Source organism: Eptatretus burgeri, chromosome 9 (genome assembly GCF_056783735.1).
Source record: "Eptatretus burgeri isolate ZD-2024b chromosome 9, Ebu_testis_v1, whole genome shotgun sequence".
NCBI lineage: Eukaryota > Metazoa > Chordata > Myxini > Myxiniformes > Myxinidae > Eptatretus > Eptatretus burgeri.
The window spans coordinates 59,413,891-59,426,815 of NC_140969.1; the positions used below are offsets into that span (position 1 = coordinate 59,413,891).

General features: G+C 36.6%; 1 protein-coding gene across 2 annotated transcripts in view; it reads right to left on the reverse strand.

Moving 5' to 3' along the window:
- Nucleotides 1–12,925, reverse strand: part of LOC147020178 (laminin subunit alpha-5-like) — a 189,715-nt gene that overhangs the window by 128,573 nt on the left and 48,217 nt on the right. For both annotated transcript variants that reach the window (XM_085895279.1, XM_085895280.1), the window contains exons 21-29: nucleotides 11,930–12,077; nucleotides 11,319–11,448; nucleotides 10,774–10,910; nucleotides 9,827–9,939; nucleotides 9,316–9,463; nucleotides 8,413–8,576; nucleotides 5,226–5,334; nucleotides 4,075–4,172; nucleotides 2,130–2,298 (exon numbers count right to left, since the gene is read on the reverse strand). In XM_085895279.1, coding sequence (XP_085751405.1) covers nucleotides 2,130–2,298; nucleotides 4,075–4,172; nucleotides 5,226–5,334; nucleotides 8,413–8,576; nucleotides 9,316–9,463; nucleotides 9,827–9,939; nucleotides 10,774–10,910; nucleotides 11,319–11,448; nucleotides 11,930–12,077 — 1,216 coding nt within the window. The remainder of the gene's footprint in view (nucleotides 1–2,129; nucleotides 2,299–4,074; nucleotides 4,173–5,225; nucleotides 5,335–8,412; nucleotides 8,577–9,315; nucleotides 9,464–9,826; nucleotides 9,940–10,773; nucleotides 10,911–11,318; nucleotides 11,449–11,929; nucleotides 12,078–12,925) is intronic.

The following is a 12,925-nucleotide window of genomic DNA, read 5'->3' on the forward strand; positions in this document are numbered from 1 at the left end:
GTATGTAAAACGCTGGCTGACGTTGAACTTTTGATGTTTTTTTTTAAGATTCGGATGTATTCATAACGAGTTGGTCATATGCATAACATATTAGTAATGGACACAGAACGTTTCGTTGTGTTATAGATAACTTGTACCAACGAATGCTGAACCTGTTGTCGGCCTACACAACCGATGCCCAACGATAGTCTAACTTCGGCATAGCGCGTTGCACGCATCGCCGACGATGTCGTGACGTAGCCTATTAAAAGGCTGACGCACAACGATTCGAATCATAACTGCCGTAGAAATGGAAGTGACAACATCGCGGTCACAACTTGGCGATCTTGCCTGCGTATGCCGACCTAAGAAAAATGTGTCTAAAACGTTGGGGCACGTCAAATACGGTATGGGTAAGTTTGGTATACGTGAGTAGAACGCTAAAGTACGCTATCATATGTCGTAGTAAGTAGAGCACGTCAAGAAATTTTAAACATGTTCAAAATTTTACGACGTACTCGGCGTATGACACACGTTCCGCATGCGATGGGGATAAGTTTTACACACGATATGCGGACGCTCACATACGTCCACAAAGGCTACTTATAAGCTACTCATAAGTCGAAACACGTCGCGGTAATGTCTTTTTTACGCGAAACTTATTTCTAACTTATGTTTGACGTGCTTTGAACCAATTCTTTACGTAGTCCCAACACACATCGACGTATGTAGACGTATTCCAATGACGTCTTCCGGTCGACAAAAAAAAAAAAATGAACGTGTTTCTAGGTTACAACTGCCATATAAAGACGTGTTCCCAGCAGTTTTGGAAATTGGTATATAAAAATGCTGCTCATAAAAGGGGAACCCAACAGTGTTTTCGAGTCCTTTTTGAGTCGATGTCCATGTCAGCAGTAACAGTATCAGTATCAGTATTAGTATTAGTATTAGAAGTAATTTGTTCATGTTGGCAGTAGTAGGTGAGTGTGAGGGGGAGGGTGTGGGTTATGATGGATCGTCCTTGCGTCCGCGTGTCCACGGGTAGGTTCATAGGCTGCCACTCAACGATTTAAATGGCTGCATCTCCACTATTGAAAGTAGACGCTTGCACTCAACAATTCGATTTTTTTTTTTACACTCAACAACTTTTAAACGGTACCACTCAGCCATTTTCATTGTTTACAATGAACAATTTAAATTGCTGTCACTCGCCTTTGTTTTTTGACGCTGGGGTTTGGAAATTTGAAGCGTTTCTTCTGAACGTGTTAAAACGCTCAAACTCGACTATTTTAAATAGACGCTGCCGATGGACAATTGGAATCATAGCCAAGCTAGACATCGAAGTATGAACATCCTCGTCATGCCGAAGAAAAGTTTGAAGAATGCTGCAAATAAGTGTCCTGGCCGTGGCAGTGGACGCTGACGCAAGGACGATCCATTATACCGACGTCTTTCAGCCTATGAGTAACTTAAAAGTAACGTCTGTCGCTGTGTGGCAACGATCGCGTAACGTGCCAACAACACGTTAATCATAGGTTAGAAATAAGTTTCGGGTACGCTAAACATTACCTCGGCGTGTCTCAACTTGTGATTAACTTACAAGTAGCATGTGTTGACGTCTGTCAACGATCGCAGACCGTGCATACAACTTGTGGCCAGCGTAGCGGAACGTGCGAGTCATACGCCGGCATACGTCGTGAAATTTCAAGCATGAAAAAATTTGAGGACAACCGAAAAGTACAACGTTTAAAGCCAACGTACAACGACGTATGGCAACGTACTACGACGTATGCCAGCGTGCTCTCAATGTTATCAAAACTTACCCATAACGTATTCAACGTGTGCCAGCGTTTTAGAAAAAAAATTCAAAAATCGGCATACGTTTGCTAAAACGTCAAGGTGTGACCGGGCCTTTAAGGAATGGCTGTTGTGGCAAGCGCTAGCCACTTGGTAAACGAACACACCCCTGCTGAGACCCTATTCTCACCATTATAATACCTCTTCTTGGGGTGTGCTACAGCCTTTTGTCATCATCCCATTGTTTTACCTTTGCCTCCATCTTGTCTGATGCATTACCCCCTGTTCTTTTGTTCTTCCACGAGTCTCAATATCTGCATGGGGGGAAAAGATATGTAAAGATTGAACATCACCTGCAAAGCTCCGAGAGGGAAGAGCTTGCTTTTAGATCTCCAAGCAGGAGGTGTTCTTTGTTCCAAAACTGGACCATGAGTCAGATCACCACCGAGTGGCACTATTTCTGAAGTTCCAACTCGTAAGGCCAAGGAAGGCAGCATAAACTGGGAGGTCATACACTCAGAGCTGGGGATTGAAACCACACAAAGGTTTAGAATTTTTCAAACAATAATAACAACCAAAATCACAACAAGCACGGTACCGACACAAACAATATACAGTACAATCACATATGGAATGTGCACAAGCTAATACAGCAGAAAATCATTTGAGTTAAAAAAATTTTCTTTAACTTTCATCAGCATATTGTCAAAAAAAACCAACAAACAAAAAAAACCCACTTTGCATGAAAAAGGAATGGCAGTTGAAACTACTTTTTAATCCTTAAGGATACGAAGCAAGAGGTTTTAGCATTTAACCAAAAACAACGATGTAAGCACTCAACCAGATTGCAAAATGGCCGATGTAACCAATTGGTGTCAGAATAAAGTTGATCCCAACTTTATTTTGGTTGATGAACTACGTTTATATTGTTTTCTTAGTCAATCAATATTTGTTAACAGAGTTCAGATTAATTTTAGTTTTTGATTTTGTGAAACAAGCTTGAGATTTGACTTATTTACCTTCTCCACCAAAGGTGGAAGGAGGGTATGTTTTCATCCCTGTCTCTCTGTTTGTTACTCTCGTCTATTGCATTTGGGTCCGTTTGTCTGTGTTTATCACCTTCAGGTCCCAATTTTAAACCGATCTTCAGGAAACTTCACCACATGGTAGAGTTTGTCATAAGGAAGAAGCCTATTGTTTTTGAGGTCAAAAGGTCAACATAGGCCAAAGGTCAACAACGAAGGTGGTATTTCAAAAATCCTCAATTTTCATCCGATTGACTTGAAATTTGAAGAGGATTTATATTTCAGGTCACTGAATTTAACTAGCGAATTATTTTTGAGGTCAACATGGACCAAAAGGTCAAACTAGACCAAAGGTCAACAACTTAGGTGAGATTTCTAAAATCCTCAATTTTCATCCGATTGACTTGAAATTTGAAGAAGATTTATACTTCAGGTCACTGAATTGAACAACCAATTATTTTTGAGGTCTATTGTTTTTTTCTGGATTTTGCAAATATTGTGCTCTGCACGACATCTTTTTCTTTTTTTTGTTTTTGTGCAGGATATTTCAAAAGATTGTGGGCGAATTTGGTTGAAATTTGATGGACAGGTTGGGGGTCTGACAAGGATGAACTGATTAGATTTTGGTGAAGATTCAAATCCGGATCTGGCTACTAGAATTTTATCAGTGATTCTTCACATTGAGAGATGGGGCTCAAAGATGATATATAGTACGATATCTCAAAAAGTTGTGGGCGGATTCAGACAAAACTTGGTCGGCAGATTAAGTGTGTGATTAGAACGAATTTTTAAGATTTTGGTGAAGATCCGAAACCGGATCTGATAATTTTTTCAGTGATTTCACTATTAAGAGATAGGGCTAAATTGATATATCGCATGATATCTTAAAAAGCTGCGGACTGATTTGGATGAAACTTGGTGCACAGGTTAGGTATGTGACGAGGACAAATTTATTTGATTTTGGCGAAGATCTGAATCCACATCTGGATATGAGAGTTTTTTATTTTTAAAGTTGTTCTTAACCATTGAGAGATCAGGCCAAAAACTATATATAGCATGATATTTCAAAAATAGATTGGGTCCAATATGTTCTTGTGGATCAGGCATTGTGTGGCGGAGGTATGCGCTCTACCGCGGGCCCTTTTCATTGTCATTTGCAGTTATTAAATGCTAGTTGCATGCTTAATAACTCACAAAAGGAAACCAGTGTTGAGTCTAAAAGTCACATGAGGTTAATATCAGTTGTGAATTACAACAGATGTCTGAGTCAGACCTGTCTGGCATAAAAGTGCCATGATGAGTTAAACAATGAACTTGTGGTGTCAGCAACTCCAAAGAGAAAATGTGGGAAGGAACCAGGAAGATTTTGAGCTGAAAATATATACAAAAGAATAACATTTTTAGAGTTTAATAAAATTATTCTTACAAAAATACCACAACTACCATCACTATCAGATTCAGAGTTGGAAGCAAACAATTTTTTTGAGATTCATGGGGTCAGTGTGACATTTTCAGATGAAAAAGACTCTTACTTGAGTCTTTTTGTGTTTACACGTCGTGGAAAAGTTCACAATTGACTCACACATGACACTTGGAATTTGTCCAAGGCACAGGTCAAAAGACTTGTTCTTGCAAAAACAACTACAAGATATATACATTCCACAATGCAAATGGAAAGGCCATCTTAAAATCCCCTTCAAAGGATGCTGTGCTGTATAAAATGCAGTGTTCCTTGCTCGCAGTGAACTAGATTGAAGTTTTAGTCAGGATCAATTCAATCACTGTCAAATCCAAAACTAGACAACTTGGAAGTTTCAATGATACCAGTTGAGATGACGATGATAATATGAATAACTATCATAATAATTACAATCTCTATATCTCTATATCTCTATATCTCTCTATCTCTCTATCTCTCTATCTCTCTATCTCTCTATCTCTCTATCTCTCTATCTCTCTATCTCTCTATCTCTCTATCTCTCTATCTCTCTATCTCTCTATCTCTCTATCTCTCTATCTCTCTATCTCTCTATCTCTATCTCTATCTCTCTATCTCTCTATCTCTCTATCTCTCTATCTCTCTATCTCTATCTCTATCTCTATCTCTATCTCTATCTCTATCTCTATCTCTATCTCTCTATCTCTATCTCTATCTCTATCTCTATCTCTCTATCTCTATCTCTATCTCTATCTCTATCTCTATCTCTATCTCTATCTCTATCTCTATCTCTATCTCTATCTCTATCTCTATCTCTATCTCTATCTCTATCTCTATCTCTCTCTCTCTCTCTCTCTCTCTCTGTCTCTCTCTCTCTCTCTCTGTCTCTCTCTCTCTGTCTCTCTCTCTCTGTCTCTCTCTCTCTGTCTCTCTCTCTCTGTCTCTGTCTCTGTCTCTGTCTCTCTCATCTCTCTCATCTCTCTCACCTGTTGCAAGTTCAAGTTCTCTCCAAAAATGTTGATCTTGATGGAACTAGTTATGTTGAGGACAGCGAGACGGCCATCACTTTTCACGAGCATCGTACGACACAAGAAACTGGATGAATACAAATAAAAGCTGTCAGTTGTTGATGGAGAGGAGTGAACACATAAGCAGGATTGTGAAGGTAATATGGTAGATAAGGGGGGAAGGGGCAGTGGGGGGATCTTTCTTCTACTTTTCTGCCAGAGACATGTTCTCCATCATAGTCTACTATTTACATCATCATCTACTATTTACCACTACACAAAATAGACAAGGTTAAAGTAGATTAAATTTAAAAGCAGGGTAAAGTTAAAAAAGGTAGGGTAAGGGATTGAGTGTGGGGTTATGGTTAAGTAATGGTTAAAGTTAATGGTATTATCGTTAATGTAGGGTTAAAGTTAAGTACAATTCGGGTTACAGATACCAGTATGGTTAAAGAAATATTCCTCCACATTTCCCTTCCAAGGAGACATTGTCTTTACTCTCAATAGCCTGTTGTTACATTGCACTTCATGGAATTTATTCGTCTCAAGTTACAAAGTTTTGAGTGTAAGTGCGAGTGCAGCAAAACAGGTAATCGAGTTTTAGTCCTGGATGCACATCTTACTCATTGGCATTTGAGAAGTTTCTCGGCTGAATAAAAACGTCATTTATCTCTTTATTGATGAATGTTAAACGTATCATGTAGAAATATACCATGCAATTCTTATTTCAATTTAATTCAGTTATATAAAGTTAACATCAAGTTGGAGGTGGCTAATGTTGATGTGAATAAGATTCCCAGAGGATAAAATAATCAACACTTGTCAACTTATTGTGTCCATTCGTTTTGGAGTGCATAAAATACAGAGCACATATGTAAATTGGCCGAGTAGTTTTAGATTCTGTAAGGTTTTCATACAGAGATACGATTATAACACTGTAAACCATTTTGACTCTTGTAATGCATTCTCCCACTGGGAATGGCACAGCTGGATACACATTTACATAGGGGATACCCCCCCCCCCCCCATTCTCTGAACCCTCCGGAACCCCTGAGACTATTAATTTTTAATTTTATTAATTCCTGAAAGCTTCCCGGGTACAAAAATAAATTTCAACTCATTCCGTCCAGCAGTCAGTTTCGGAGTGCATACAAGTCAACTTATCTCATGTGTGTGTGTGTATATATATATATATATATATATACATATATACACATAAACATATACACATAAACATACATATATGTATGTTTATGTATATATATATATATATATATATATATATATATATATATATATATATACATATATATATATATATATACATATATATACACATAAACATATATATATATATATATATATATATATATATATATATACACATATATACACATAAACATATACACATAAACATACATATATGTATGTTTATGTATATATATATATATATATATATATATATATATATATATATATACACATAAACATATATATATATATATATATATATATATATATATATATATATATATACACATAAACATATATATATATATACATAAACATATATATATATATATATACATAAACATATATATATATATATACATAAACATATATATATATATATACATAAACATATATATATATATACATAAACATATATATATATATATATATATATATATAAAAACATATATATATATATAAACATATATAAACATATATATATATATATATATATATATATATATATATATATATATATATATATATATATATATATATATATATATATATATATACATATACATATACACACATGGTGTACAAAAAGTCACCTTGAGATTTTGAAATCAAATAACATTTCTGTTTTTTAATAATTTCTGATTATTTTTAGACCAAAAGAAAATTTACAAAATGGAGATCAATTTGCTTTATTTATGAAAAATGATGCAGCTTAGATGTCCTCAATTTTCGGCTTCGCAGAGACGGGCTCTTTCGACAGCATTTTCCAGAACAGGGGACAATAAGAATGGCTGCAGCCCTCGAATTTCTGCACAGATGTTGTCTTTGAGCTGCTGAATTGTATGTGGCTTATTGATGTGAACACGCTGCTTCAGGTAACTCCAAAGAAAATAATCTGGAGGCGTCAAATCATATCAGGAGAACGTGATGGCCAAGAAATTTCTAAATCTCGTGAAATTATTCGGTGTCCATGCTCTTTGGGTGAGAATAATTGATCGATGAAATGTAAAATAAAATTCCACGATTTTGGTTCTTTGTTCAGTTGTGAATTTTTCCATGGGTAATTTCCAAATGTTAATCTAAATTCTGAAAAGAAAAGAAAAAGATATTATTAAAAAACAGAAATGTTATTTAATTTCTAAATCCCGAGGTGACTTTTGGGACACCCTGTATATATATATATATATATATATATATATATATATATATATATATATATATATATATATATATATATATATATATATATATATATATATATATATATATACATACATACATATATATATACATACATATAGACATATATCTGCGTTGGAGTGGCGACCCTTCCAGGACTGTACTCCTTGCCAATGAAACTGCTTTGGCAGCCCTATGTGCCTTTATGTCACGAAAGGAATGGTGTTAATTATTATTATTGTTATTATTATCATTATTATATATACATAGTATCATTGTAAATTATCATGCCATCAAAGTTGGGTGACAATGAGTGAAGTGGTGAAAGAGGATGAAATAATCGTAACAGACATTTCAGGACAGACGTATTACTTAAAGAAAGGAAAGTATTGACAAAGCTAAACAGGCCCAATCATGCTAATTTAGGTACAAAGTAAAAACTAAAAAAACAATAGTTATTGCAATAATAATATGTTTGAGTCAAAAATGACAAATTTTTTAATTAATCAGGTATCACTGTTAAAACAACTCATTGAGTATGTCCATTTAAGTCAATAAAGTGTGTGCATTGTTATCCTTCTGAAATTCCAGTTTTATATCATTGCTCTCATAATGTGATGAAGATGTTTTTGGATGATATTTTATTTTTATATTAAACAAACTATAAATAAATGATCAACACAGATCATATACGATAACTTAATAACAGATGTATCAACAATTTCAGATCCCAGACCTGTATCCACAGGGTGCCAGATGGAAGATGCCAAGAGGTAAAGGATGCTTCAGGTTGTTCTCAATCACCGATATTTTTTGAAGGGATCCAGTGAGGCTCATGTATTCGGCCAAAAGCACATACTGACCACGTGCATGCTTAGGGATGTTGGAATGAAGTTCAACCTGCCAATGACATCACTGTGTAAGGGCAGAACATGCTTCGCTTCAATTCGTACTGCAGATCCTACATCATCACCAGACTCGGTTGTGTAATGGTTAGACCATCTGCTCTGAGTGTGTGTTCAGAAATGGTACGTGTTACTTCCTTGCTCGATGCTTAGGGCAAACAACCTTATGTTGACAACCATTGTGCAGGCTTGATGGGCCGAATGGCCTCCTCCTGCACTGAAGTTCCTTGGAAGGGAACTCATTATTATTATTATTATTATTATTATTATATTTTCATCATTGATCACACAAGTGCCTCAGAACAATTCATAATGCACTGATTCTCATAGTGTTAGCGAAGTTTGTTCAAGTTGAAAAAAAAGTTTCATTCAGAATGACAGAAAAAAAAATTATTCCTTCATTGAATCAATATTGCTTTGAGTTAATCCTTTAAATTTACATTAGTTTGCACATTTGTTGAACAATTCTGTTTCATAAGTTAAGTGGTTGATAATGCAAGCAATCATTAATTTGTGAAACATTTCAGACATGCATGAAACAAAAGATTCACTGCATCTTCAATTCCACCACATAATGAGTGAAAAACACACACACACACACACACACACACACACACACACACACACACACACACACACACACACACACACACACACACACACACACACACACACACACACACACACACACACACACACACACACACACACACACACACACACACACACATCACCTTCCTTCCAGTGATCGTCTCGACATTCACTTCTATCAGGGCAGAATGTGGAAATCTTATCCAAGATGGCCTGTGACGCACTCTCTTCACCACTGTAAGCCGTGTTATCGGCATGTTGTCCAGCGGTACATGTTTGTAGTGAACACACCTGCCAAAGGGAGTACAGATACCACCTGATGTTAGGTTTATCTTGTTAAATAGCTGTGCTTTCATTTCATCACACATATACATGTCTACCACATGCCTCACAATGGCTTTCCAAGAGGTGTATATATATATATATATATATATATATATATATATATATATATATATATATATATATATATATATATATATATATATATATATATATATATATATATATATATATATATATATATACATTCAAAGTAAAGTGTGATGTCAAGGACATACAGTACTAATATCCTTACATGGGAATGTGATGTAAAAAAATTAATTAAATCGGATTTTCAATTGAATATTATTGGGCCAGTTGTGTGAATCATACAAGTGGGTGGATATGTTGGCAGGAGGGTGAAGCAAACATGGTTGGACAAAAGGCCTGCTGAACACAGGTGTGCCTGCTAGATCCTGCAGGCTTGGAAGCAGAAGAACCGAGTCCTAGAAAACAATAAAGTGACACAATATAATGCTGTATAATAAACAATGCACTTAAAGGACTAACAAAATGCAAACAGAATACTTTCATTAATTAAGAAAATACAAATCCTGTTTGTGTTGTTTGCCTTGCACCATCTGTGCCTTTAAGTCAAGGAAATCAACATTCAGCTTAAAATAATATACACGCGAACTCTTGATCACAGAAAAAAGGGCATTTGGCCCATAATCCTCGTGCCATATCCACACACCAGCCCTCCCACATACTGCAGTTTGTGTTGATTATACAATTGATCCAAAGCAGGGAATTGACCGAGGTGTACAATAGCCTACTCATAGTGAAACGGAAACTTTTTAAAGGCTTCAACATCCAAAACCAAAATGCACACGGGGAAGCATACTCCAAGATAAAGCACCATGTGCTGCATATACAAGAGAACAGTCGTTTCTAGAGATGATTCAATCCCCATTGGGTACAAATGCCCAAAATTAACAGCTCAACAGCAAACCTACCAACAACCGAGCTGTTTTGCTTCACCCAATACATAACAACCAAAGTGCAGGGCCTATTGCACAGCTTATAATGCACATCCAGCATTGCACGACTTGGCACATACAAACCACAACACAGAATTTGCAAAAGGCATTTCGTAAAATATAATCAGTGATAGACAATATAATAACTAGCTGTCAGCTTGCATCTATCACCACAAAAGTAGTACTGGCAATGGCCATGTTACTCGCCATAATGCCACAAATAACTCATAATAACTAATAAGCAATCCATGTGCAGTGAGTATGCACACATCAATAATTATGTGGAATTGGACGACTTACCAATACTAGATGCGTGGTTTCAATCGAAAGTTCCCATTCGCCTGGTGTCAGCAGAAAAGGTTCTGCTGAGGGGCTAACGGAGCGCCAGTCATCGTCAGCACCACCAAGGATCTGCACTTCATGGCTCTGATTACTGCCTGGACAGCAGGAAAAGCAAAACAATTCACGTTTGGAAAAGTTCCACCTATTCCACACTGCCAGCTTGAACTACAAACCAACAGGTATGAGACAAAATTACATCATACTGCACAAGCCACAACCTTGGAATAAAAAATAACAGGTTCAGTAGCATTATGGCTGCCAAAGGGTGTTTTCAGGGGAATCAATAATATTAGCAGAAGCTAAGAAAAAGCAAAGAGTTTTTTTGTTCACCATTTCAAATAAAGAAAGCTTGCATTAGGTAATGCTTTTGGAGGCTGACAGACAAACCTCCCGTCTTCCTTCGCGTCCCTGGATATTTTTCTCTTCTTCGGCTTGATTTAGCCAAACAGTGAAACCAAACAACAGGCAGTATCATTACCTGGATCTTTCACTGGTATCATTACCTGGATGATTCACAGGTGACAACGTAATCTTGCCAAGAACTGGGTTGGCATTCTGAGTCATACATCGAAGTACAACTGAGAAAAGTGAAACCTTTCCAAAACCAACTTCAACCTTCCAAATTGCCTGTACCTGCAACACGCATCCAGGTATGAGGCAAACAAAAATGTCTCCATTTTAATCACAAACAACTATCGATGTAAAACTTGATTTGGAGACTACAGTACTTCACACAAGTCAAGTATCCTCTTTAGGAAGCTGTCGTTCCAAGACACTTGAGGTCATCCGCTTCAACAACTTTCTCCTTGATCCATCCCTTCCATCATTGTTCAAACTAATCGTCCTGCTCTTCATACATGTCCAAGACATTTTAGTGTCACGATCATTTTGTCTGATCAAATATTTGCATTTACCTAGTAGGTCTGGTTTAGTTAAAACAATGATGGAATTGGGGTTCATTATGTTGCTATTGAATACACTATGATATAGGAAGTTATATGCTTCACTTTGTACTGCTTGCTCTACAACATGGATATGACTATTTTCTATTAACTAGCAGGGCACATCATTGTCGGAAAGATTCAAGGTGAATTTGACCGTTTATCTGACTGACCTGCAATCTTTCCAATGTGACATATCCAGTACCCGTAAAGCCAGTCATTGAGTTTTCAATTCGAAGTTGATGGCCCTTTGGACCGACTGCGGCCTCAGCCTCATATCGCCAGTTTTGAGGACCAGGAAGAAAGAAACCAGGCTGCAGTCTGTAAGCACATAGAACAGAGAGAATCACCACGTACATGCCACTCACCCGACTTACACACTGAATATATGAATGAGAGTTCATTCATTTTCATTGGAAGTTCACCAGGTGGGTGTCACTGGTTTGCTAACACAATATTGGACATATGGTAAACAAGATGGCTCACCAGATAAAGATCAGATTACTTATACTTTAGTAATGCATCAAGAAGAGTGTTAGTTCAGATCAATTCATAAAAAGGAAAAGCCATAAATACTTGAACAAACACAGTGAAAAGGAGGGAAACACACCAACAATGAGGTGGAGGGAACAGCAGAGGGACAAAAGGAGGAAGAATGGGTAAGGGAAAGAAACACCCAGGAAAAGAAAACGTCTCAGTCCAAAAATTAACATTTTACACCTGTTGCGAAAAGGTGCAACATGGTACTATATTGTGAAACCAAATGATGGCTAAATGGCCTCCTCATCTCAACGTTTAAGGTTTTACAGGATTGCGTGACCACATGTTAGACTCACTTAGTCCTGCAGAGACTGTGCACCCTTTGTACATTAATTTCCATTCTACGTACAAAAAAACAAATACTTAAATGCAATTTAGGTTAAATTCCCAGCAGAGCATCGACCTTTGAGCAGGCACAGTTCAAGCTTCGCCCCTCTCTTTGCTAAAGTAGGCACGCTACAGATGGGCCTCAATCACCCAAACTGCTGTTATTTCATGTTCTTACATAAAAAAATTAATGAAGAATTAAGATTTTTTATTGAGACCATGACTTTCTAAGAGTGAAAAATAATGCGGTGCAGCAAATTTCAGAGAAATTGCCCAGGGATTTGGAAACGTATAAGGAACAA